General features: G+C 50.6%; 2 protein-coding genes across 6 annotated transcripts; one reads left to right on the forward strand and one right to left on the reverse strand.

Moving 5' to 3' along the window:
• Nucleotides 1-1,949: 1,949 nt before the first annotated feature.
• Nucleotides 1,950-15,518, reverse strand: LOC116950958 (group XIIA secretory phospholipase A2-like). Of its 3 annotated transcripts, none has more exons than XM_032969173.2 (5): nt 15,377-15,518; nt 12,760-13,048; nt 8,559-8,635; nt 4,168-4,333; nt 1,950-3,579 (listed from the first exon to the last, which is right to left on the reverse strand). In XM_032969173.2, the coding sequence occupies exons 2-5, from the start codon at nt 12,962-12,964 to the stop codon at nt 3,449-3,451; spliced, it is 579 nt and encodes a 192-aa protein (XP_032825064.1). In that variant the 5' UTR covers nt 12,965-13,048; nt 15,377-15,518; the 3' UTR covers nt 1,950-3,448. The 3 variants fall into 3 exon arrangements, with proteins under 3 accessions (XP_032825064.1, XP_032825062.1, XP_075929358.1); XM_032969171.2 differs by having other exon boundaries at nt 12,760-13,045; nt 15,377-15,509; XM_076073243.1 differs by lacking the exon at nt 15,377-15,518 and having other exon boundaries at nt 12,760-13,458.
• A 2,704-nt stretch (nt 15,519-18,222) lies between these two features.
• LOC116950929 (uncharacterized) lies at nt 18,223-26,565 on the forward strand. 3 transcript variants are annotated; one of them, XM_032969110.2, is made up of 7 exons: nt 18,233-18,328; nt 18,656-18,735; nt 19,712-19,867; nt 21,319-21,522; nt 22,465-22,572; nt 24,217-24,435; nt 26,079-26,565. In XM_032969110.2, the coding sequence occupies exons 3-7, from the start codon at nt 19,721-19,723 to the stop codon at nt 26,121-26,123; spliced, it is 723 nt and encodes a 240-aa protein (XP_032825001.1). In that variant the 5' UTR covers nt 18,233-18,328; nt 18,656-18,735; nt 19,712-19,720; the 3' UTR covers nt 26,124-26,565. The 3 variants fall into 3 exon arrangements, with proteins under 3 accessions (XP_032825000.1, XP_032825003.1, XP_032825001.1); XM_032969109.2 differs by lacking the exon at nt 18,656-18,735 and having other exon boundaries at nt 18,223-18,328; XM_032969112.2 differs by lacking the exon at nt 18,656-18,735 and having other exon boundaries at nt 18,223-18,328; nt 24,268-24,435.
• Nucleotides 26,566-26,729: the final 164 nt, after the last annotated feature.

The following is a 26,729-nucleotide window of genomic DNA, read 5'->3' on the forward strand; positions in this document are numbered from 1 at the left end:
TCCAAGGGGTCCTGGCGCCCAGCAACGTGGAGTGGAGTTGTGTGACGAGCGAGCGAGCGCGGGCACGGGAATCGACGCGAGCCAAAACGCGATCCCTGATAACCTGGAGCCCCCACCCCTCCCCTCCGCCCGCCCGGGCTCGCCGCGGTAACGTGGAGTGTGGCTGGCCCGAGCTGACACGTGGGAGCTGCGCGCTCCCGACCCCTCCCCTGCTGAAACCGGCGCGTGGAGCTCGGAGGACAAAGTCCACTCGGGGGGCGGGGCCAGGACCCCCCGTCTCAATTCTGGCCTCCGCACACCTCGTCATCACGTCACACCTCGTCATCACGTCACATCTCATCACACCTCGTCACACGTCACACGTCGTCACACCTCGTCACACCTCGTCACAGATCGTCACACGTCACACCTCGTCATCACGTCACACCTCATCACGTCACATCTCGTCACACGTCACACCTCGTCACACCTCGTCATCACGTCACACCTCGTCATCACGTCACACCTTATCTTCACGTCACACCTCGTCATCACGTCACATCTCATCACACCTCGTCACACGTCACACCTCGTCACACATCACACCTCGTCACACCTCGTCATCACGTCACAGATCGTCACACGTCACACCTCGTCATCACGTCACACCTCGTCACACCTCGTCACACGTCATACCTCGTCGTCACGTCACACCTCATCACGTCAGACCTCGTCACCACATCACACCTCGTCGTCACACATCACACCCCGTGCTGCCGGGGTTTACACGGGAGTCCTCTTGCCAATCGCGTCTGGCGGCAAGTCAGCAGAATCTTGTCTCTTAAGAGTCCAGGGGGTCGGCAACCTGCAGGCTCCAGGAGCCGCGTGCGGCTCTTGAAGCAACTTCATCGCGGCTCCTGAAACATTGCGCGTTTGACCGAATTCAATCAATAAAAAAGAGAGAGAGATGGCTCTTCTTGTGGTTTTTGGTTTGCCGATCCCTCACCCCCTCCCCGCTGTAAACAAAAGTCCGACTGCTGGCGAGCTCCCGCGGGTCACGTGTGCAGTCGACTTTCTTGTACAAATAACCCGTTGCAGGTCACCGCATCGCGGTGGAAAGCCCAACAACCAGCCGGCCGACGGGACTGGCGGGCGCGTGCTCCTTCCCCGTGCTCCTTCCCCGTGCGCGGCGAGAGGCAGGGAGCCTCGCACCGCGCACAGGGAGGGGAGCACGCGCTTGCTCGAGCCTGCGGGTCAGGGGGTCAGTCTCAAGTCATGGTCAATTCACCGTGCGCAAGTGAGTCGGGTGTAACACGACGCTTTGGGTAGCGGAGCCAACCAAAGTGGAAACATTGTACGGCACTGCTCATTCGCTGCTGGCAAGCGCTGTGCACTTCCCGTTGTCAACAACCGACGCTGACTAGCGTGTTGATGCGTGGTCACATGACACCCGTGACCCGCACGGCGTGGGGAGGCGCTCATCCAGCAGTGGAGTGACAAGAGGGCTGTGTGGGTCGGGGCCTCGGCGGCGTTCGTGGCTGGACGCAGTTGCCCGGGTGTTGGGGGGGGTGAGGCCGACAGGGGGCAGCCGAGCGCGACTTGGTTTGCTTTAATCCCCGCGTCTCTCCGTGTCTGCAGCTGTCTGTCAGTGGGCCTCTGGGATGTATCCTCTTGTCTTTCCACCTCGAGTGTCCCTCTCATTGGGCCCCGTGTCGACCTCCGCGTCGTTCTGCTCGCCCACGTGCGCCCGTGTGTCCGCCACAGTTTGTCGCTGGGCATCTGCTCAAAACGAGCTTCATTGCCCATCGGATTCCTCCAGCATAAACATTCAGATTCCTGTTGTCCGTCTCTCTCGCCGTGCCTATCTCAGTGTCGCTTTCCAATTGTGTTCCCTGGCTGTTGCTCTGTCTGTGTCTCCCTCCACCTGTGTATCTCGAGCCCAGACGAAACGGCTCGTACGGAGCGGCCAATTCCAAGTCTCGATTTTATTCGAACCAGGCGTGAACTCGAGGCGATCTCATTGGCGAGAGGGACCTGGGCTCACCAAAAATTGACAAGGGCACAAAAAAGACAAAGGCAACGCAGTCCCCGGGTTGCGTAAAAATGCGACCTTACGGAAACGCTCCCTGTGAATTGTGTCAAGGAAACGAATCGACCACGCGGAATCGACTGCGTTAGTTGCGCGGCGAGGTTGATGACGAATACCGTGGGCCGAGGAGGCACAATGCCTTCTCGCGCTTCACTAGGATTAAGGTCAATGGAATTGATCTGGGGGGGGGGGGGGAGGGATTGTTCAGTTTCTGACATACACAAAATGTGGGTTACAGATTGTTCTCGGGAACCTAACCCTTCCGTAACCCGGGGACTGTCTGCACAGCGAATATAAATCTTTGCAGAAAACAACCGTTTTATTATTATTATTACACGCTTTCAAAGGGACATTGCCTGAAACGTCACCCGTGTTCCTTTCGAGGCAGTGTTACATGACGAACTACGAGGCAGTCAAAGTATTGCACGAACAAAATCACTGTTAACTTACTACAAGCGGCTCGCCGTGGCGAACCACGACCCACGTGATTCCGAGCGGTGGTGCAGCCAACGTCGTGAGAGACATTGGCTCTCACGACATTAAACATATTTCGTTAATTTCGAAATATATTTGCAAATTATGTAAACACACGCAGACACGTAGTTAAGACAAATATTCCACGTATGCTGCAGTGGTGGGGATGTTCGGCCTGCGGGCCGTATAAGGCCCGCGAAATCATTCGGTCTGGCACTGCCAAGGCAACCGCACGACTCGAAATTCAATAAATCTAGGAGCTTTTTTCATAGCAACGTAAATTAAATTTTGAATGGCCCACGAATGATGTTATAAATATCCAAATGGCCCTTGGCAGAAAAAAGGTTCCCCACCCCTGCGCGTATAGCCTGTGCAGGATGGTGGGGCAGGTGCTGCTAGCGAGTGCCTAAGGCCAGACCGCTGTACGAGTCACTGGCGAGGCCATCACCAGGCCTAGGACCGGTTCAGATAATCGTCACTGGCGTTGGCCATGAGCGAGAATCGAACTCGGGTCGCCGGGTTCGTAGCACGGTGTGCTAACCGCTCCACAACCGCTGCGCCCAGTGAGCACGTACGTACACACACACACACACACGCGTACACACACACGGACACGCGCGCGAGTTAACACGGCTGGGCATCTACATTATTTGCCAAATCACACATGACCCAAGGCTGTGGCTGGCTCACCGTGGGAGATGCAGGGGGGTGGGGGGCGGTGCATGGTGCCAGTGGTGTGTGGGGTGTGGGTGGTGCAGAGTGCCTCCGGAGCTATGGAGTGCCGCAGGGTTGCCACTCTGTGTTGCTGGTTTGCCCGGGCTTAGCGCAGGGCGACGATGCCGCGAGGCGTCGCGAGGGGTCTTGGTTGGTTCCGTAGCTTTCGCCGCTATCGCAGGCCGTCGTCGCTCACAGGTCCCTGGTGGTGCTGTGTGGCCTGGGAGGGCAGGTGCAGGCCGCACGCTGGCTCTCCATGTAGGGGCGGCAGCCAAACGCCATCACCCCCTGGTGCAGCAGATCCACGGCCTCCTCACAACGACCTGGGTGGGGGGGCACGTGGTGGGGGGGGGGGGGGGGGGGCACCAATTAGTGGGGGTTAAGTAAGATCCAGGTGGCTCAGCGGCAGGGCGAGGGGCTCGCGATTCGCAAGTTACAAGTTCACATCCTGGTTCGGGGGTCGAGCCCAGCGTGTCCGCCGCTCGTCGTGGAGGTTGGCGATTTGAGCCCAGCGGCCGCCCCGGTTGAGACTGCGGTTGCAGCAGGCGTAGCAATACTACGTGCCGTCTGCTTCACAGCGGATGTTCAAAAATCCCGTGAGGTCATTTGAAAAAAAGCGTAAGGCCATTTGTGTGCCAGCGCCACGCTCCAAAATGTGATAAATGACAACTGCAAATTAAACTATTGCCTCCGACTCTTGCCCGCTTGCAGGCCAGTTGCTGCATTCGCATCGCGCTGCATAGGGACAGCTGCCACCGGGGGTCCCCTGCCGTAGGGTTCCACGAGACGGACACGCTTCTGTTAAGGGTCCAGGCATGCGAATGTGCAGCGGTCATCTCGTATCCCCAGTGCGAGCCTTGAGCGCGGTTCCTCCGCGTCTCTCTCGGCGGGGTAACGTGGAGTGGGCGCACCCTGGGTCTCGGGGGAGATGGTGAAGCTGACGCCGATGAGCGAGCAGATGCGGGAGAGGCAGCGGCGGAAGGCGGTGTCGCAGGCGCGCTTCTCGGCGCCGCACACGTCGTAGCAGCGGTCGTGGTCGTTGCAGCAGCGCGTCATAGCCGGGACGCCCACGTCAAACTGAATGGCGCACACACACACACACACGCACACACACACGCACACACACACACACGCAAGCACAAAGAACAAAGACAAAGATCCCCCATATAGCCTTAACAGACTGTAGGGGCAAGTGCTGTTAGCGAGCACCTATGAAGGCCGGAACGGTACACCAAGGGGTGGGTGGCCAGCACCACGCCCGACCGCCTTTGTCTCCCTAGTGGCGATGTTTACACACCGCACCAGGTACTCATTTAGAGGCTGAGTCGACCTAGGGGAGGCCCGGGACCGGTTCAGATAATCGTCACTGGTGTTGGCCGTGAGCGGGAATCGAACCCAGGTCGCCAGTTTCATAGCGCAGCGCGCTAACCGCTACACTATCGCTCCCCACACACACACACACACAAGCACACACGCACACATGCAAGCACACACACACACACGCACACACACACACGCACGCAAGCACACACACACACACACGCAAGCACACACACGCACACACGCAAGCACACACACACAAGCACACACACGCAAGCACACACGCACACATGCAAGCACACACACGCAAGCACACACGCACGCAAGCACACACACGCACGCAAGCACGCACACACGCACGCAAGCACACACACGCACACACACACATGCAAGCACACACACGCACACACATGCAAGCACACGCACACACACACATGCAAGCACACACGCACACACATGCAAGCACACGCACACACACATGCAAGCACACGCACACACACACATGCAAGCACACGCACACACACACATGCAAGCACACACACACATGCAAGCACACACACACATGCAAGCACACACACACATGCAAGCACACACACACATGCAAGCACACACACACATGCAAGCACACACACACACATGCAAGCACACACACACACACACGCAAGCACACACACACACACATGCAAGCACACACGCACACACATGCAAGCACACGCGCACACACACATGCAAGCACACGCACACACACACATGCAAGCACACGCACACACACATGCAAACACACACACACACATGCAAGCACACGCACACACACATGCAAGCACACGCACACACACACATGCAAGCACACGCACACACACACATGCAAGCACACGCACACACACACATGCAAGCACACGCACACACACATGCAAGCACACACACACACACATGCAAGCACACGCACACACACATGCAAGCACACACACACACACGCAAGCACACACACACACACACATGCAAGCACACACACACACACAAGCAAGCACACACACACACACGCACACACACACACACACGCACACACACACACGCACACACACGCACACACACACGCAAGCACACACACACGCACACACACGCAAGCACACACACAAGCACACACACACGCAAGCACACACACACACACGCACACACACACAAGCACACACACGCACACACACGCAAGCACACACACACACATGCAAGCACACACACACACGCACGCAAGCACACACGCACGCAAGCACACACACACGCACGCAAGCACACACACACGCACGCAAGCACACACACACGCACACACACACATGCAAGCACACACGCACACACATGCAAGCACACGCGCACACACATGCAAGCACACACACACACATGCAAGCACACGCACACACATGCAAGCACACGCACACACACATGCAAGCACACGCACACACACATGCAAGCACACGCACACACACACATGCAAGCACACGCACACACACATGCAAGCACACGCACACACACGCACACACACACACACGCACACACACACATGCAAGCACACGCACACACACACATGCAAGCACACACGCACACACACGCAAGCACACACGCACACACACGCAAGCACACAAGCACACACACACACGCACGCACACACATGCAAGCACACACGCACACACATGCAAGCACACATGCACACACATGCAAGCACACACACGCACAAACATGCAAGCACACACACACACATGCAAGCACACACACACACATGCAAGCACACACACACACACACATGCAAGCACACACACACACATGCAAGCACACACACACACATGCAAGCACACACACACACATGCAAGCACACACACACACATGCAAGCACACACACACACGGAAGCACACACACACACACACATGCAAGCACACACACACACACGGAAGCACACACACACATGCAAGCACACACATGCAAGCACACACATGCAAGCACACACACATGCAAGCACACACGCACACACATGCAAGCACACACACACACACATGCAAGCACACACGCACACACACATGCAAGCACACACGCACACACACGTGCAAGCACACACGCACACACACGTGCAAGCACACACACGCACACACGCACACATGCAAGCACACACGCACACACACACATGCAAGCACACACGCACACACACATGCAAGCACACACACACACACATGCAAGCACACACGCACACACACATGCAAGCACACACGCACACACACGTGCAAGCACACACGCACGCACACGTGCAAGCACACACGCACACACACATGCAAGCACACACGCACACACACACACATGCAAGCACACACGCACACACACAAATACATGCAAGCACACATGCACATGTTAAAGTCGAAATCTACACATCCACAGAGGCAACTAGTAATTTAGCATTGAAATAGCTAAGGGATTAGCTTGTGACTGGTCACGGAAATGGCTATGTTAAAGTCAAAACCTACACATCCACAGAGGCAACTAGTAATTTAGCATTGAAATAGCTAAGGGATTAGCTTGTGCAAATATCTGAGGGATTAGCTTGTGACTGGTCACAGAAATGGCTATGTTAAAGTCAAAACCTACACATCCACAGAGGCAACTAGTAATTTAGCATTGAAATAGCTAAGGGATTAGCTTGTGCAAATATCTGAGGGATTAGCTTGTGACTGGTCACAGAAATGGCTATGTTAAAGTCAAAACCTACACATCCACAGAGGCAACTAGTAATTTAGCATTGAAATAGCTAAGGGATTAGCTTGTGACAGGTCACAGAAATAGATGTTAAAGTAAAGGCCTACACATCCACAGAGCTTCACGGATGTGTAGGTTTTGACTTTAACATAGTCATTCCTGTGACCAGTCACAAGCTAATCCCTCAGCTATTTCATATGTAAACCCCTTTGTCAAGGTGCCTCACTTCTCCCAACCAGCTTAAAAGTCGCTACGAATCTTAACATCGTTCATTGAAGCTCTTTCGTCCCGACAGGTCTGTACCTTTCACCTGAAGACGGCCGCTTGCGTTGTGGCCGAAACGTCGTGAGAATTTTTATTGTGTTATTTTATTATTTTGTTCTCATTCTACGTGACTTTACCGAAAGAACCAAAGAAGATGAATCCTTGCAGTCACGAAAGCTTTAAATCGAAATTTAAGTTCAAGTGAGGTCATTGGTTTGGGTGCTGGCCTCAGATGTTTTCATGATGTTTGATCAGTCACATTACGTCATGTTTTTGTATTGCTCATGTTCGTGCAATTTGTTAAATTGCCTTGCAAAAAAATGCTTTGCTACCTGTTAAAGGCCAAATCCTTTCATGTAATTATTTTTACATGTCATTTATATTAGTTCACACAAACACTCCATCCATCTGTTCCTGGCCTGGCCCCTCTGTCAAATTTTAAAACCCATTGTGGCCCGTGAGTCCAAAATTTTGCCCACCCCTGGTTTAGAGGGAGCGCTCCCACCAGTGACCCGCAGTGTTTGTTGGACACGGCTGATGCTGCTGATGCGACCCGAGAGGGCGAAACCTGTTGTGCGTGCACGCGCATTTAAGCAATTGCCGCTGGTTAACGGAATGTCGAGGGAGGAAACGAATTATTTCATGTCGTTTTATTTATATGTGGAGATGGAGATACAGAATGAAAGGCTATGGGGTTATTTACGTATTTACAAATCCTCAACGCTCCACGGTCGTGGACATTGAGTTTGTATCCGGCTTCATTGAGGAGGCTGGGAGAGATTGGACGGGGAGGATTGCAAGGGAGTGGGGAGTGATCAGAGTTGGGGGGCGGAGAGCTAGGAGATGTGGGGGGCAGGGAAGAAGTGGGGGTATGACGTTGGGGTAATTCAGGTGGAGTGGAGGGCAAGGAGTGAGGAGACAGGAGGTGAGGGGGGATGGGGGGCAGGGGGGCAGGGAGTGGAGAGGGGGGCAGGGAGTGGGGGGCACCTGAATGCCGAACACCGGGGAGCCGCATCCATTTGGCGCGGCCGGGGTGTAGTCGCGTCGTGGCTCGGGTTTGGCTCCTGAACGGCAGGGAGAGAACGAGTGAGCGGTGAATGTGTGGGTGGGTGTGAGAGGTTGTGAGAGGTTGAGTGATAAAGTGCGTGGGTGAATGATAGGGTGAGTGGATGAGTGTGAGTGGTTGAATGAGTAGTTGAGTGATTGGTTGAGTGGTTGGGTGACTGAGTGAGCGAGTCGGTGACTGAGTGAGTGGTTGGGTGACTGAGTGGTTGGGTGACTGAGTGAGTGGTTGGGTGACTGAGTGAGTGAGCGAGCGGGTGACTGAGTGGTTGAGTGAGTGGTTGAGTAAGTGGGTGGGTGAGTGGGTGGGTGAGCGAGTACATAAGTGGATGAGTCAGCAGGTGAGTAGATGAGAGGGTTGGTTGAGTGGATGAGTGCATGATTTAGATGAGGGTTGGTGAGCTATAGAGTGTGTGGGTGACTACTGGTGGCAGTGTTGGGGTGTTGCTGGCAAGTGACAGGTAGCATACCTGTTAACCCACACGGTTCGCTCGTTTTCTTGTACAGGGAAATTCAGTTTTCAGGTCCATACGGCGTACAGCCGAAAATCACAGTTTTTTCTATTTGTTCGTGTTTCTCCCTTGTGATGGGAATTTGTAGGATGAACGTTGAGATTTATAAGGGCACAGGGTGACCAATAAGGTCTGAATTGGTCTGTAATAAGGTAGGGCACTGATAAGGGGTTGACAGGTATGCAGGTAGTATCGTACTGTTTGGTAGTGTTGGTGTGAATGGTTTGTGTCACATGGTAGTGTTGGTGTGAATGGTTGGTGTCACATGGTAGTGTTGGTGTGAATGGTTGGTGTCACATGGTAGTGTTGGTGTGAATGGTTGGTGTCACATGGTAGTGTTGGTGTGAATGGTTGATGTCACATGGTAGTGTTGGTGTGAATGGTTGGTGTCACATGGTAGTGTTGGTGTGAATGGTTGGTGTCACATGGTAATGTTGGTGTGAATGGTTGGTGTCACATGGTAGTGTTGGTGTGAATGGTTGGTGTCACATGGTAGTGTTGGTGTGAATGGTTGGTGTTACATGGTAGTGTTGGTGTGAATGGTTGATGTCACATGGCAGTGTTGGTGTCACATGGTAGTGTTGGTGTCACATGGTAGTGTTGGTGTGAATGGTTGATGTAACATGGTAGTGTTGGTGTCACATGGTAGTATTGGTGTGAATGGTTGGTGTCACATGGTAGTGTTGGTGTGAATGGTTGGTGTCACATGGTAGTGTTGGTGTCACATGGTAATGTTGGTGTGAATGGTTGGTGTAATATGGTAGTGTTGGTGTGAATGGTTGGTGTCACATGGTAGTGTTGGTGTCACATGGTAGTGTTGGTGTGAATGGTTGGTGTCACATGGTAGTGTTGGTGTGAATGGTTGGTGTCACATGGTAGTGTTGGTGTGAATGGTTGGTGTCACATGATAGTGTTGGTGTGAATGGTTGATGTCACATGGTAGTGTTGGTGTGAATGGTTGATGTCACATGGTAGTGTTGGTGTCACATGGTAGTGTTGGTGTGAATGGTTGATGTCACATGGTAGTGTTGGTGTGAATGGTTGGTGTCACATGGTAGTGTTGGTGTGAATGGTTGGTGTAACATGGTAGTGTTGGTGTCACATGGTAGTGTTGGTGTGAATGGTTGGTGTCACATGGTAGTGTTGGTGTGAATGGTTGATCTCACATGGTAGTGTTGGTGTCACATGGTAGTGTTGGTGTGAATGGTTGATGTCACATGGTAGTGTTGGTGTGACTGGTTGGTGTCACATGGTAGCATTGGTGTGAATGGTTGGTGTCACATGGTAGTATTGGTGTGAATGGTTGGTGTCACATGGTATTGTTGGTGTGAATGGTTGGTGTCACATGGTAGTGTTGGTGTGAATGGTTGGTGTCACATGGTCGTGTTGGTGTGAATGGTTGGTCTCACATGGTAGTGTTGGTGTGAATGGTTGGTGTCACATGGTAGTGTTGGTGTGAATGGTTGATGCTACATGGTAGTGTTGGTGTCACATGGTAGTGTTGGTGTGAATGGTTGGTGTCACATGGTAGTGTTGGTGTGAATGGTTGGTGTCACATGGTAGTGTTGGTGTGAATGGTTGGTGTCACATGGTAGTGTTGGTGTGAATGGTTGATGTCACATGGTAGTGTTGGTGTGAATGGTTGGTGTAACATGGTAGTGTTGGTGTCACATGGTAGTGTTGGTGTGAATGGTTGGTGTCACATGGTAGTGTTGGTGTCACATGGTAGTGTTGGTGTGAATGGTTGATGTCACATGGTAGTGTTGGTGTCACATGGTAGTGTTGGTGTGAATGGTTGATGTCACATGGTAGTGTTGGTGTGAATGGTTGATGTCACATGGTAGTATTGGTGTGAATGGTTGATGTTACATGGTAGTGTTGGTGTGAATGGTTGGTGTCACATGGTAGTATTGGTGTGAATGGTTGGTGTCACATGGTCGTGTTGGTGTGAATGGTTGGTCTCACATGGTAGTGTTGGTGTCACATGGTAGTATTGGTGTGAATGGTTGGTGTCACATGGTAGTGTTGGTGTGAATGGTTGGTGTCACATGGTAGTGTTGGTGTCACATGGTAGTGTTGGTTGTGAATAGTTGGTGTCACTGGTAGTGTTGGTGTGAATAGTTGGTGTCACATGGTAGTGTTGGTGTCACTGGTTGGTGTCACATGGTAATATTGGTGTGAATGGTTGGTGTCACATGGTAATATTGGTGTGAATGGTTGGTGTCACATGGTAGTGTTGGTGTGAATGGTTGGTGTAACATGGAGTGTTGGTGTGACTGGTTGGTGTCACATGGTAATGTTTGGTGTCACATGGTAGTGTTGGTGTGAATGGTTGATGTCACATGGTAGTGTTGGTGTCACATGGTAATGTTGGTGTCACATGGTAGTGTTGGTGTGAATGGTTGGTGTCACATGGTAGTGTTGGTGTGAATGGTTGGTGTCACATGGTAGTGTTGGTGTGAATGGTTGGTGTCACATGGTAGTGTTGGTGTGAATGGTTGGTGTCACATGGTAGTGTTGGTGTGAATGGTTGGTGTCACATGGTAGTGTTGGTGTGAATGGTTGGTGTCACATGGTAGTGTTGGTGTCACATGGTAGTGTTGGTGTGAATGGTTGGTGTCACATGGTAGTGTTGGTGTGAATGGTTGGTGTCACATGGTAGTGTTGGTGTGAATGGTTGGTGTAATATGGTAGTGTTGGTGTGAATGGTTGGTGTCACATGGTAGTGTTGGTGTGAATGGTTGGTGTCACATGGTAGTGTTGGTGTGAATGGTTGGTGTCACATGGTAGTGTTGGTGTGAATGGTTGGTGTCACATGGTAGTGTTGGTGTCACATGGTAGTGTTGGTGTGAATAGTTGGTGTCACATGGTAGTGTTGGTGTCACTGGTTGGTGTCACATGGTAGTGTTGGTGTGAATGGTTGGTGTCACATGGTAGTGTTGGTGTGACTGGTTGGTGTCACATGGTAATGTTGGTGTCACATGGTAGTGTTGGTGTGAATGGTTGGTGTCACATGGTAGTGTTGGTGTGAATGGTTGGTGTCACATGGTAGTGTTGGTGTGAATGGTTGGTGTCACATGGTAGTGTTGGTGTGAATGGTTGCTGTCACATGGTAGTGTTGGTGTGAATGGTTGGTGTCACATGGTAGTGTTGGTGTCACATGGTAGTGTTGGTGTGAATGGTTGGTGTCACATGGTAGTGTTGGTGTGAATGGTTGGTGTCACATGGTAGTGTTGGTGTGAATGGTTGGTGTCACATGGTAGTGTTGGTGTCACATGGTAGTGTTGGTGTGAATGTTGGTGTCACATGGTAGTGTTGGTGTCACATGGTAGTGTTGGTGTCACATGGTAGTGTTGGTGTGAATGGTTGGTGTCACATGGTAGTGTTGGTGTGAATGGTTGGTGTCACATGGTGGTGTTGGTGTGAATGGTTGGTGTCACATGGTAGTGTTGGTGTCACATGGTGGTGTTGGTGTGAATGGTTGATGTCACATGGTAGTGTTGGTGTGAATGGTTGGTGTCACATGGCAATGTTGGTGTCTTGTAGTTGTCAGCATCAAGGTGGGTGAGCTATGCCGCCCCCTCCCCCTCCAAACCACCACTGCCACCAATTACCATTGGGGCACGTGTATTCACACACTCCATCTTCCCCTCCCAGGTACTCCATTGCCGAGTCCAGGTAACCATCCAGCAGCTGCACGCCTTGCCGCAGTTCCTTCACCCGCTCGGCCACCCAGCCGCCCCGCGCCACCACACACATCAACAAGGGCAGCAGGAGCAGCAGCCACGACCTCCCCACCGCCAGCCCACGTGTCCTCATGTCTTGTGCCAACGAACAACAGCAGCCGCTTCTCCTCCTGTCCCGACTCTCTTAGTCTCCACGCAGACCCTGGGGAATCCTCTGCTATGAGAGTCAAGGGAGACGCAGGCGGGAGAGGTTGGTGGTAGTCGTGTTAGTGTCGCGGATAGCAGCGGTGGTGGTTTTGAGAGTTGTTGATAGTGGTTCAGACAGTTTTGTCGACTGTCACCGTGTGAATAGGTAGCGGTGTTACTGGCAGTGTGGTGGTGTTCGTGTTGTTGGTTAGTGGTGGTAGTGGTGGTGTTGTTGGTAGTGGTGGTAGTGTTGGTTAGTGGTGTTAGTGGTGGTGATGTTGGTGGTGGTAGTGGTGTTGTTGGTAGTGGTGGTGGTGTTGTTGATAGTGGTGGTGTTGTTGATAGTGGTGGTGTTGTTGGCAGTGGTGTTGTTGGTAGTGGTGGTAGTGGTGTTGTTGGTAGTGGTGGTAGTGGTGTTGTTGGTAGTGGTAGTGGTGTTGTGGTAGTGGTGTTGTTTGGTAGTGGTGGTAGTGTTGTTGGTAGTGGTGGTAGTGTTGTTGGTTAGTGGTGGTAGTGTTGTTGGTTAGTGGTGGTAGTGTTGTTGGTAGTGGTGGTAGTGGTGTTATTGGTAGTGGTATTATTGGTAGTGGTGGTGTTGGTAGTGGTGTTGTTGGTAGTGGTGTTGTTGGTAGTGGTGGTGTTGTTGGTTAGTGGTGGTGTTGTTGGTTAGTGGTGGTGTTGTTGTTGGTAGTGGTGGTGGTGTTGTTGGTTGTGGTGTTGGTGTTGTTGGTAGTGGTGGTGTTGTTGATAGTGGTAGTGTTGTTGGTAGTGGTGTTGTTGGTAGTGGTGTTGTTGGTAGTGGTGTTGTTGGTTGTGGTGTTGGTGTTAGTGGTGTTGGTGTTAGTGGTGTTGGTGTTAGTGGTGTTGTTGGTAGTGGTGTTGTTGTTGATAGTGGTAGTGTTGTTGATAGTGGTAGTGTTGTTGGTAGTGGTGTTGTTGGTAGTGGTGTTGTTGGTTGTGGTGTTGGTGTTAGTGGTGTTAGTGTTAGTGGTGTTGGTGTTAGTGGTGTTGGTGTTAGTGGTGTTGTTGGTAGTGTTGTTGGTAGTGGTGTTGGTAGTGGTGGTGTTGTTGATAGTGGTAGTGTTGTTGGTAGTGGTGTTGTTGGTAGTGGTGGTGTTGTTGGTAGTGGTGGTGTTGGTAGTGGTAGTGGTGTTGTTGGTAGTGGTGGTGTTGTTGGTAGTGGTGGTGTTGTTGATAGTGTTGTTGGTAGTATTGTTGTTGGTAGTGGTGGTGGTGTTGTTAGTAGTGTTGTTGTTGGTGGTGTTGATAGTGTTGTGATAGTGTGGTGTGTTGTGGTGTGTTGGTATGTGTGGTGTAGTGGTGTTGTTGTTGTTGATAGTGTTGTTGGTTGTATTGTTGTTGGTGTGTTGTTGTTTTAGTAGTGTTGTTGGTAGTGGTGTTTTTGTGTGTTGTGTGTGTGTGGTGGTGTGTGTGGTTGTTGTTGGTTGTGGTGTGTTGTTGTTTAGTGGTGGTGTTGTTGGTTAGTGGTGGTGTATTGTTGGTAGTGGTGTTGTTGTTGGTTAGTGGTTGTTGTTGTTGGTAGTGGTGGTATTGTTGGTAGTGGTGGTGTTGTTGGTGTGGTGTTGTTGGTGGTGGTGTGTTGGTGGTGTGTTGTGGAAGTGGTGGTGTTGTTGGTGTGGTGGTGTTGTTGGTAGTGGTGGTGTTGTGGTAGTGTTGTTGTTGTTGGTAGTGGTGTTGTTGTTGGTTAGTGGTGGTTTGGTTGGTGTGGTGGTGTTGTGTGTGTGTTGTGTTGTTGTTGGTTGTGGTGCTGTTGGTAGTGGTGTTGTTGTTGGTTAGTAGTGGTGTTGGTGTTGTTGGTTGTGGTGTTGTTGGTTGTGGTGTTGTGGTGTTGTTGGTTAGTGGTGGTGTTGTTGTTGGTTAGTGGTGTTGTTGGTAGTGGTGTTGTTGTTGATAGGTGTTGTTGGTAGTGGTGTTGTTGTTGATAGTGTTGTGTTGTGTGTTGGGTAGTGGTGGTGTTGTTGTTGGTTCCGATCTATCCGCCACGGAGCGCGGTGGCCGTGGTCGAGATGACGGGACCGCGATTCAGCTTTGTCGCGATTCCGAATCTAGAATCGATTGCGAAATCGATTCCTTTGCAGCGGAATAAACGGGAGCCGAATCTGCATGAGAATGTTTGCATAGCGGAGGGTGTCAGAAAGTGACAACAGAAACGCAATAAACTCATTTTTTTTTTAAAAACGCTTTTAGTTCAAAGAGCACTAAAAAGTAAATAACTCGATGGGACAACGGGATGTGGACGACATCTTAATTACAAGCTTTGACCACGACAGACAGAGGAATTAAGCTTAAGAACTATTTTTCACGACTTCTAGATTTACAAGTTGTTCGTTTAACTCACCGTCGAGAAGTACGTCAATGATGCTGCGCCCGCTCCCCACATCAACGCTTGCCTGATTTAATTACTTTAGTAATGACTCCGAGACACGTGGCGCCTGCCTCTCGGGCGAGGCGATTCCAGAGTTTAGGGACCGCGGCGTTTTTAAACCTACACAAATAAATATTTAAATAATAAAGCCGTCCATACAAAATGTTAATTGCTTTAAAAGAGCCAATTGATGCCGATTTTGATACAGGCATGCATTGTCACCGGATATGAGTACGTGTGCACAATTGGAATTGATTGAACAGGAAGTAGACTTAACTTTTGATTGCAACATTTGACCACCAGGAGAAATCCGATGAGCTACAAAGCTCTTTATTCACAGACGTCCACGTCCGGGGCAGTCCAGCAAGTTACAACAGACAATACAAAAAAAACAACAGCAGTGCAAGAATAGAGAAAATGAAAGTCACAAAAAAGTACTTTCTGAAAATAAATGTATTTATACAAATCAATAAAATATAAAAAAGTACAAATTGCATAAGTAGATACATTCCTGCCGATGTTTCAACACTAAATTGGGGTAAGACAGCAAAACAACACCCCAAAACAGTCCCAAGACCACACCGAGTGACCAAGACCCTCAATAGAATTTGCACATTAGCACAATCGATGACTCCACGGGTAGATGGAGCCGTGCAATCAGCTTGGGTGCAGGGGCTGTGTCCATCGGCTTTGGGGGGAACCCTCCGACCGCCACTGCAGCTGTTGCATGGAATCTGCTGCAGGAATTAATGGGACCACCTTAGACTGCTTGAGGCTAATGGAGCCACGCGTGACGTCGATTCGCACATTACGTCGATCCACACACGTCGATTGTGCCCTCCTTTTCATAGCAAAACAATTTAATAAATCGATGAATCGATGCATGCCCCCTCCCCCCTAGCGGATGCGACGTGGAAACGGATCCGGATACACCCCCCCCTTCTCACCCCTCCCTCTTCTCACCCCTCCCCCCTTTCTCACCCCTCCCTCTTCTCATCCCTCCCCCCCTTCTCACCCCCCCCTCACCCCTCCCCCTTCTCACCCCTCCCCCTTTCTCACCCCCCCCTCACCCCTCCCCCTCTTCCCCCCCCTCTTCTCACCCCTCCCCCCCTTCTCACCCCTTCTCCCCCCCTTCTCACCCCCCCTCACCCCTCCCCCCTTCTCACCCCTCCCCCCCTCACCCCTCCCCCCCTTCTCACCTCTCCCTCACCCCTCCCACCCCCCCTCCTCTCACCGCTCCCCCCCTCACCCCTCCCCCCCTCTTCTCACCCCCCCTCACCCCTCCCCCTCTTCTCACCCCCCCCCCCTCACCCCTCCCCACCCCCCCTCTGCTCACCCCTCACCCTCTCCCCCTTCTCACCCCTCCCCCCTCCCCCTTCCCCCCATCTCACCCCGCCACGCCCCTCTGCACCGCGCCCCTCCTCTGCCCGAGTTTGTTAATCTCGTGGTGGTGGTGGTGCAGCGGCCGTTGGCAGTGGTGCAGCGCAATAAACTAAAACACAAATCGACGCCTTTGGCCACTCAAACGTGCGTGGGCCTCACCAGAGTCCACTGTTAACTTACAGTGAACCATCTGGCACCCATGTGTACCCTCAAGGTCGCTAAGGGGCCGTACATAAATGACGTCACGCGATTTTGGACGATTTTTGACCCCCCCCCCTCGTCACACGGCGTCACAAAAAGTCAGACCCACCCCCTCAAATATGACGTCACAAAGCTCTACCCCCCCCCCAAACCATGTTTCCATTTTGAAAATAAAACATGCTTCAAATCGCTTTAAACTATTGTCATTGTAGTGCGTATTTAATGTGGCGCTGTACTCTGATGTTGTAGGAGAAAACATTTATTTAAAAGTCTATTTAATTAAGTAGAACGTGTCGGTCTATATTTATTTAAAGTTGCGCATTTTGATGTGACGTCACATCTCTCAAACCATCCCCTCGTCACACATCGTCATGTCTGACTCCCCCCCAGGTGCATGACGTCACTTATGGACGCCCCCTTAATGTGTTAATCAATTATTGTTTAATCAATTTTCCAGAAATACATACTTTTCCATTCATCGAGCATTCGTTTAAGAGTTTTGATAGTTGCGGTCCTGGATGGAGGGTGAAATAAAAATAAATCTAATGAACTTTGGGGTAAACCCCAGGAGTATCTGCACACATTGGCGAGGAGTGTTGAGAAGCCCTCCGCAGGAGTAAGAAATTCTAATAAATATAAAATTGCCCAGAAGAAAACATGCAACGGTGGGCCAACGTTGCATGTGAACTGAGAGGCGACGTTTCGTATAATGGCCCTTGTTCGTAATTGCGTGCTCCGGAGAAGGGCCATCACCCGAAACGTCGCCTACTATACAGTATATGAAGGCCACGCATTGTCAATATTGAGAGGAAACACTTTGGGGGTGTTGTTTTTTTTTCACGTGCCGGTTCCCGACCACGTGACCTCGCCACGGGCCTTCCCCCCACCCCCTCCTCCCCCCCACCCCCTCCTCCCCCCCACCCCCTCCTCCCCCCACCCCCTCCCCTCCTGCCCCCTCCTCCCCCCCCTCCCCCTCCTCCCACCCCCCCCGAGACCTCCTCCCCCCCACCCCCTCCTCCCACCCCCCCCACCCCCTCCACCCCCCCACTCCCCCCTACTCCCTCCTCCCACCCCCCCCGACACCTCCTCCCCCCCGCACTGTTTCGAATTTCCCAGCGCGCATCAGGCAGCCGCGTCGCGTGATTGGTCAGCGCGTCGACCAATGGTGGGACCCAATGGGAGAGAAGCGCGACCCCGCGGGTGGGCCAATCCGCGTTGCGGAATCTGACCGCAGGGTCCCCCCACCCCTACACCCCCCCCACACCCCCCCCCCCCCACCGGGGCGGCCTTCACCGCGAGGCTTCTCCAGGGTTGGCAGGCGACGCTGGCAGGGAGAAAGAGGTACAATCTCTCCGCCGGATCCACCGCGCTGCCCCTCCACCACCACCGACGACGAACGAGTCGCCCGCGAATGCAATCAACTCCCTAGAGGTGGTGCAGAAATGGGGTCGCAGCGAGCCGCCTCGCTCCGCTCGCGGTGTCACAACGAGTTGCGGGGGGTGGTGCGCGTCCAGTTGCTATGGTAACAGACTAGGCCCCGTTGCTAGGGCGACCAGGGGAGCGAGTCAGTGATGAAGATCACGTAAAGTTACGGCTTGGGTGAATTTGTATAATTACGCGTTTATTATCAATAACAGGGACATTTTTGTGTTTTTTTTTATCTTACAGACACAGTAGATCGCTAGAATAATTCCGGTAGTCTTCAAAGGACAGTCCTTCCGAGACGCGGATATCTTCGCTTACAATTGGTAAGAGGGTGCTAACATTTATTTTTTGTAACTTTCATTTTTAAATCGTGGGTGCTGAGCACAGGCCCAGATGTCACACGCCGCCAAGAGGCCGGCAACAAACAGCACCGTTGAAGATTATTACAGTGAATACGGTTGTTGAATTGAGCAAGATACGGATTGATTGAGCTGCTATGTTAATAATGGGATTAAATTTCCCGAGCCATTTAAGCAAGCGTCTTATAAATTAAAATCGTAAAAATCCTTCAGCTTATGAGAACGTGGTGGTGGTGGGGGGGAGCACGATTGGAGGGAATTCCAAATTTGAGCATGTTTTTGTATTACTATCGTGTTTTTTTGTATTATTGTGGTACCCGCACTACTTGAACGTGTGTGAAAAAGAGCTTTGTAGCTCATCGGATTCCTTCTGCAGGATACATAAATATTCTGGTCCTGTGGGAGGGCACAAGCAGAAAGAGAAGCGCTGTGAATTGCAGTGCAGAGGTTGCTGAACTTGCTGTTCGTTCAAAAAATTAACTGTGGTAAGAATTCAAATAACCTGTCAGGTGGCTCAAAATCGGAAGGTTGCGAGTTCAAATCCTGGTTGTGTAGTTGACTCGGCCTATCATCCGCATCGTGACGATTGTCACGATCGGCTATGTATGGTGCGAAAGAAGTTCTGCATACATACAATCAAAGCTGCCTCAATAAGAGGACAATCCTGGGAAACCCAGGATGGGTGGCAACCCCATCATGGGCCACAAAACAATTTGTGATTTCCAGCGGCGGTGGCGGTACTTCTTCTGACCCATAGAACGGTCCTTGAAAAAATTTCAGGCTTTTTTTAAAATAACGTCAATTATAATCGCAACGAAACATTACGTTCGCTTTCTTTGGTAAGCGTCAACATTTCTAGGTCTCGGAGGGATCCACCAGTGTTGCGACCGCTCGCGGGCGCCCCTCCACATTTCTGATCCGTGCGATTGTCTCCATCCAGCCTCTCGCCATGGACTCAGAATACCTGAAGCTGCGCATGGGCCCGTGTCTGGCGGCCGGCCTGGCCGACCTGGTGCTCCGGCGCCCGGCGGATCCCATCGAGCATCTGGCTCTGTGGCTGTACAAGTACCGCGAGAACGCCGCGCACGCTGCGGCGGTGAGCACCAAGGCGGGGGGGGGGGGGGGGGTTCAGACATTTGTGACGATGCGTGACGAGAGAGGGGGGGGGGTGTTGTTTGAGAAATGTGACTTCACATCAAAATGCGCAAATTTAAAAATAAATGTAGACAACACGTTCTACTTAATTAAATAGACTTTTTGGTAAATGTTTTTTTTCCTACAACATCAAGAGTGCAGCGCCACATTAAATACGCACTACAATGACAACAGTTTAAAGCGATTTGAAGTATGTTTTATTTTTTGGGGGGAGGGGGCAGAGCTTTGTGACGTCATATTTGAGGGGGGGGGGCTGTCTTTTTGTGACACCGTGTGACGAAGGGGGGGGGGTCAAAAATCGCGTGACGTCATTTATGGACGGCCCCCAACTCTTCCCAACAACAACACCAACCGTCACCAAGGCGCTTGTGCCATGCTAGGCCACGTGCAGATGTCCCGATGGCAGCCGGTCATGGAATGGATCCAGGTGCCCGTGGGTTGTTGACTGACTGAGATAACTGACAGATGCACCGATTGTGCTCCTCCCACAGCGCCAACTTTGTATAGTTTAGTCGCCCTGAAATCTGCTGCCGGCACAGCCATACAGCCACAGGCAGGCAGTTTATATTATTTTAACAGGTAAGAACTTGAACCGACAAGGGCAAAACTACGTAATACCAGCTCGTTCACTGACTACATTTAAACAGCCAAAAGCACAAATATTAACTAATGTGGTAGTCATGCGTGCTGTGATTCCAATGTTTTCAGAGGCAAGGTTTGTATGTTTTATATAGATTTGTGAAACTCGCTAACCTTCCAGGCTGTGAGGTTGGCAGGAGACGGCAGTGGAATATTGTGTATTTTTCCCAACCCAATACAAGACTGCATTGAGATTAGGGTTATTAAAATGCTTTTTGCATTACCGGTAACCGCAATAACATTTTTTTAAAATGGGTCACGGATTTCCGGCACGTATAGAATTGTTTTCGAATGAACATAGCCATTTTACCCTTTTAACTGACAAACAAAGGAAGCTGCTATGGTGTCATGGTTGGCACTGGACATGCAATTCCCCCAGTTGCTGTTTTGATTCCAACTCCCAGTGTGGCAATTGCAACAAATTGGGCAAGTTTCTTACATCCCCCCTACAGCTGTGTACCCTTCTGCCTGCAGTGGCGTGCGTAAGCAGTTTCAGAGCTGCACCTTTATTTTTCAACTGATAAACAAGCAAATGTCGCATGCGATGACTTTAGTTCCACTGTGCCGTTTTTACATTCGCACAAGCCAATCGGTCCGTTCATTGCTAACATTCCACTGGAAATGGTTACCCCTTCCTGACTAATCGATGCTGAGAACGGTTACCACTTGTTATTTAGCAACCCTCATTTGAATGGAAATAACACTCCACATAATTGACCATGTTATTTTCTGTACCGCATGTCCCGTTTGTAGAGGGCAGAGGAGATGGTGGAGCTTCAGAAGCAGAGGGAGGAGGCTGCCTCGCAGGAGACCCAGAGAGAAGCGGAGAGAGAAGCACTGAGAGAAGCAGAGCGGGAAGCGCAGAGGGAAGCACAGAGGCCATTAGAGAAGCAGGAGCAGCTGAAGCTGGAAGATGAGAGGCTGCAGAATTCGTCAGAAACAATACAACCGCCGCAGGTTTGTAGGCATGGCCGCTGGGAACTACCTGTCAAGTTGGGTCGTCTGCAACTGGTTTTTCCACATCTGAGTAGTTTCACGGCAAGGACATGTCTGTGTATGGACATCTGTGTGTGTACTTGTATCCGCCATTGTGCCGGCCACACTAATGCTTTCGCGGGCCGTGCCGGCCTTCATAGGTGCTTCATAACAGCACTTGCCACAGAAGTCTGTGTTGGCTAAACTGCCGATCTTGTGCGTATGTTTCTACGTGGTGTGTATGTGTTGTATAATTTGTGTATGTGTGTGTGTGTAATATCGTGGGGAGCGATAGTGTAGCGGTTAGCGCGCTGCGCTATGAACCTGGCGACCCGGGTTCGATTCCCGCTCACGGCCAACACCGGTGACGATTATCTGAACCGGTCCTGGGCCTCCCCTAGGTCGACTCAGCCTCAAATGAGTACCTGGTGCAGTGTGTAAACATCGCCACTAGGGAGACAAAGGCGGTCGGGCGTGGTGCTGGCCACCCACCCCCTCGTGTACCGTTCCGGCCTTCATAGGTGCTCGCTAACAGCACTTGCCCCTACAGTCTGTTAAGGCTATATGGAGGATCTTTGTTTTGTAATATGGAGGGCAGAGGAACGACGCTCACAACAACGAGCGGAGCGCTGGGTGGATAAAATGCAGCAAGTTGGCACAGTAGGGGGCATAGCTGGTGCATCTGCCAGTCATCTCAGTCAATCAACTCATAGCACCTGGGTGTGTCCCGTGACATCTCTGTTAGCGAGCCTTCCACACTTCACACGGCCTCAAAGTGCACCTGGCCTGGCACAGGCACTGCAGTGACGTCAGCAGCAGTTAGTGGCAAATGGCGGGTATTGGTATGTGATCGCTATCTTTGTGTGTGTGTGTGTATGATTTGTGGCGAAATGTTTGGCCGTCACGTTCGCTCTGTGGTGCCAGGAGGTTGAGCAGGTGGCCGAGGATAGGACTTTGGTTGATGCCTTCTCTCGGCCGGGGGCACCAACGCTGCCCACGCTGCAGGAGGGAGACGAGAGTAGCGTTCACGAGGTGCAGTCTTCGCTTGCGCATTCCGGCACTATGCACCTTGGGGGCTTGGGCATGCAGGGACACGCACTCACAATCCTCGCCCCACACACACGCGTCGTGTTTGTAGACAAGGTCGTCTCAATTCAACATTCTTTCATGACCGGAAAACTAAATTTGTGACCTGAGGGAGACGGGGAGATTGGTGGTACGCCTACGCCCAAATCACTCCTTTCATCATTGATTTGTTGGGTCAGGCCCTCTTAATATATTGGCTGTGAAAACCTACGTGTTAATCACTGTTTTATCTTTTAAAAAAATTCCCCCAATTTTGTCATGATTGCGCTGTCGACATTGCGTCAGGTGACGAAGAATCCATTGGCATGTCTTCGAGAGCAGTGCAACCTTTGATGTTAGAGACGTGTTATATTACTTCATTGGTTATTTATTCAAATATTTCACCTGGATAATTGCTTGGAACATCTCATTTGCGAGGGTGACCAGGGTGTCAAACATACAGTGACATGTTGACAATTCTCAGATTTGTAATTCAGCCAAATTAAGTGCAGAACCAAATTCAAAGTAACTTTTTTTTGTATTTGTGCAGTCATCGGTGACTGCGCTGAGACACTCAAAAGACTTGAGAAACTGGTTAAGCACAGGTGGCTGATAGCTGGATTCGAACCCAGGACCTCAAGAGGTGCCAGCTCAGCGCTCTGACCTCTTAACCACCTCTTAGACCAAATCACTGGATCTTCTTGGTAAATAATAATGATGCTTGTTAACTCTTGGTACATAATTGGCATTATTATTATTATTGTGCCCTTGACTACTGTGTTGTAGATGCTTTCAAGAAATAATAGCAATAACATCGTTTTCAATGTTAGTGTAATTTCCCAAATAAAACACAGCTTACCATGTTAAACACTCACAAAGAAGGTAACATAACAAGGTTGAGTATTTCACTACAGTTGGTTAATATATGAATACACATCGGTATGGCTGGGAAGGTGAATTCTTGTGACATGCTGGTGCTCATGAGGCTTTCACAAGCAAGTGGTACGTATTAGCTGCAGTGAGGATAAATGGCGATGATGGTTGTGATCCTGCTCTGGTGACCGTGTTCCCCTTGCCAAGTTGATGGTGCGCTGCGTCTCCATGCATTATCGTGAGACTTGGTTAAGAGCGGCCGTCGGTTGCCTTGCAGTGCGTCGAGGCGTTCGGTCAACGTTGGTGTTTACCGCGTGCCAAGCACGCGTCACACACAAGGCAGCGTCGTCTTGTGCGGCGTCTTATGATATCGCAGCTCAAGATGCTTCACTAAGCGTTGCTAAAAATGTTAATTATCAGAAAGAAATTGCGTTGAAAAACGTAAAAAAATAATTGTATATTGATACAAACATATTAATGCAACAAACTATATAAAAGCCTTGGGTTAAGATGTGAAAAAGAGAATAAAACCGCTACAATATCGTGTAATCATCAGAATAATTTCTGATCAAATTACGGAATAGTAGTGCGAGGAATTTGGACTTGAATGCAAGGGAAACAGTTGGAGTCTTCGGACCCGATGAAACACAGGAGTAAATCGTTAAATCATCGTTGGCTTTACGGTGTGCCATACACGAGTGATTGCGCCATGCTGAACTGATGCATATTTGCTCGCAGGACGATGAGCGAAGAGACAATGAGGGTGGAATAACCGAGCTGTCAGCGCAGGCTCGCGGTCAGACGCCCACCACCGCCGTCGCCACCGATGCAGCCGAAGCACGAGACGGGGACGGCGAGATGACGGAACAGCACGGAGACGGGGAGGGAGGAGCCGGCGGGGATGATGGCGCGCCAGACACCAGCAGGGATGACGAAGTCGAAAGGACCAACGTCGACGTAAGTCCCGCCGCCGGCGCCCGAGCCCGAGCCGGGGCGGCCGACGGCGTGGGCGGTAGATCCGGTAACGGCGCAGCGTTGCCCGGCGCCGACCTAGACGACGGAGTTGCAGGCAGCGATGCACGGGCAGGGGAGCAGCCGCCCGGAGAGGATGAGGCGGAAGCAACGGCCGCCGGGAAAACTGAAATGGAGGTCTTGGGTGGCAAAGAGGCTGCCGGTCTCTCTGCAGAGGATGATGATGATGATACTGTAACTACAGAAAAAAATGAGGTGGTGGTGGCTGAAGAGGATTTAGCCACTGCTGAAAAAGTGGAGTTTGAGGTTTCGTATGGTCTAGAGTCCACCGGTCTCTCCACACAGGACGATGGTGTAATTACAGAAATAAATGATTCGGTGGTGGCTGAAGAGGAGGCAGCTTCTGCCGAGAAAATTAAGTTTGAGGTCTCGTACGACCAGGAGGACACCAGCCGTTCTACACGGGATGATGATGATGTAATTACAGAAAGAAATAAGATGTTGGTGGTGGCGGCTGAGGAGGAGGCCACTGCTGAGAAAACAGAGTTTGAGGTCTCGTATGGTCAAGAGGCTACGGGTCTCTCCGCACTGGACAATGATGTAATTACAGAAACAAATTATACAGTGGTGGTGGCGGCGTCTGAGGAGGAGGCCACTGCCGAGAAAACAGAGTTTGAGGTCTCGTATGGTCAAGAGGCTACGGGTCTCTCCGCACGGGACGATGATGTAATTACAGAAAGAAATAAGACGGTGGTGGTGGCGACTGAGGAGGAGGATGAGGAGGAGGCTGGGAACGATGTGGGAAAGGTTTGCAGCTCGCAGCCTCTGTGTGTGTACTGCACTCTTCCTGTCACTGCTGCTGGGCTCCTGGTGATTGTGTGGGGTGCAGGGAGGATTGAGCTCGATCATGCGCTCCCTCTGGTTCTGTGGCTCACTCGTCTGCCATGTGGGCAAATCTTGCTGTGCTCTCGTGATTGTTTGCTGTGGGTGGGGTGGTGGTGTGTTACGTAATGTGATTAGTCCCCAATATAACCGGCCAGGTGTCTCAGTGTCAGAGTGAGTGGCTTGCAATAGGAAAGTTCCAAGTTCAAATCCTGATTGGGGGTTGACTCATCGTATTATCCCGGATCGATAAAATATTATCACTTTGCGGAGAAGTCAACAGTAGTTGTCCAATGGATAGACTTGCCCCCCATAGGAATGTAGAATTTACACCATTGGCTGCATTAAATTACTTGCTGCTCTAATGAGCATTGAAGTTATGCTAATCCTCACGTTCCTTTGGCTTAGGGCGATTCTATCGATAGGACAGCCACTGTTGACTTTTCCCCACAAAGTGGTACCTATTTGATCGACCCAGAGAGACGATGCAACTACCTCAACCAGGATTTGAACATTGCAACCGTCTGATTGTGAGCTATCTCGATACCGCTGAGCAACCTGACCACACTATTGGATTACAGATTGAGCGTTGGTTACATCCTGTAACATCAGCTCTCTAATAATGTTATGTAAAATAACAGCTCTGTAATCTCCCATGCAGTGGTGTATGGTTGATATCTATCCACTAGGAGTGTTTACATAATTGCTGGTTTCTAATGTCTGCGGGTGTTTTGTTTTTACCCCAGATGGCATCGGAAGAGGGAGTACCTGCCCTGGCTGACCCTGAATAATAGACGTGAAATGTCACAGTATTCAAGCCAAGTTTTTATTTAGTATATTTATAAAAATTATATCGAACTTAGGCCCTACATCTACTAGGCACAATATCAGTTTGCTGTGTTTTGACATATATATGGGAAATATGTAGTGATTGCAATGTTAAATAAACAAATTGTGGGAGACTTTTATTCCAAAATTATAAAGCACCTTTGATTACAAATACTTCAGAGTGTATTTCAGCTGAGTTTCACCGTACGGTATTCTCTATTATCTTCTGAACTGCTTTTTGTGATTAGTTTGTTGTCCTTCCCCTGCACCTCCCATTAGCACGGGTGGTTACATATGGTGCGAAAGAAGTTGAACATACATATAAGTTTGACGGAAATTTATAACGAATGGCTTCGTGGAGAATATTAGTAACAAAATAAATAAGCAGTTCATACACTTTTTAAATTTTGATTTAAAGCTTTCGTGACTGCAGTAATTCATATTCTTAGTTTTTTCGGTAAAGTCACGTTGAAGAGAAACAACAAAATAACAAAATATATATAAAACAATAAAAAATTCTCACGACGTTTCGACCATAACTCAAACGGTCATCATCAGGTGTGTCGGTT

The sequence above is a fragment of the Petromyzon marinus genome, chromosome 41 (genome assembly GCF_048934315.1).
Source record: "Petromyzon marinus isolate PM22_M1 ecotype Great Lakes invasive population chromosome 41, UKy_Petmar_22M1.pri1.0, whole genome shotgun sequence".
Lineage (NCBI taxonomy): Eukaryota > Metazoa > Chordata > Hyperoartia > Petromyzontiformes > Petromyzontidae > Petromyzon > Petromyzon marinus.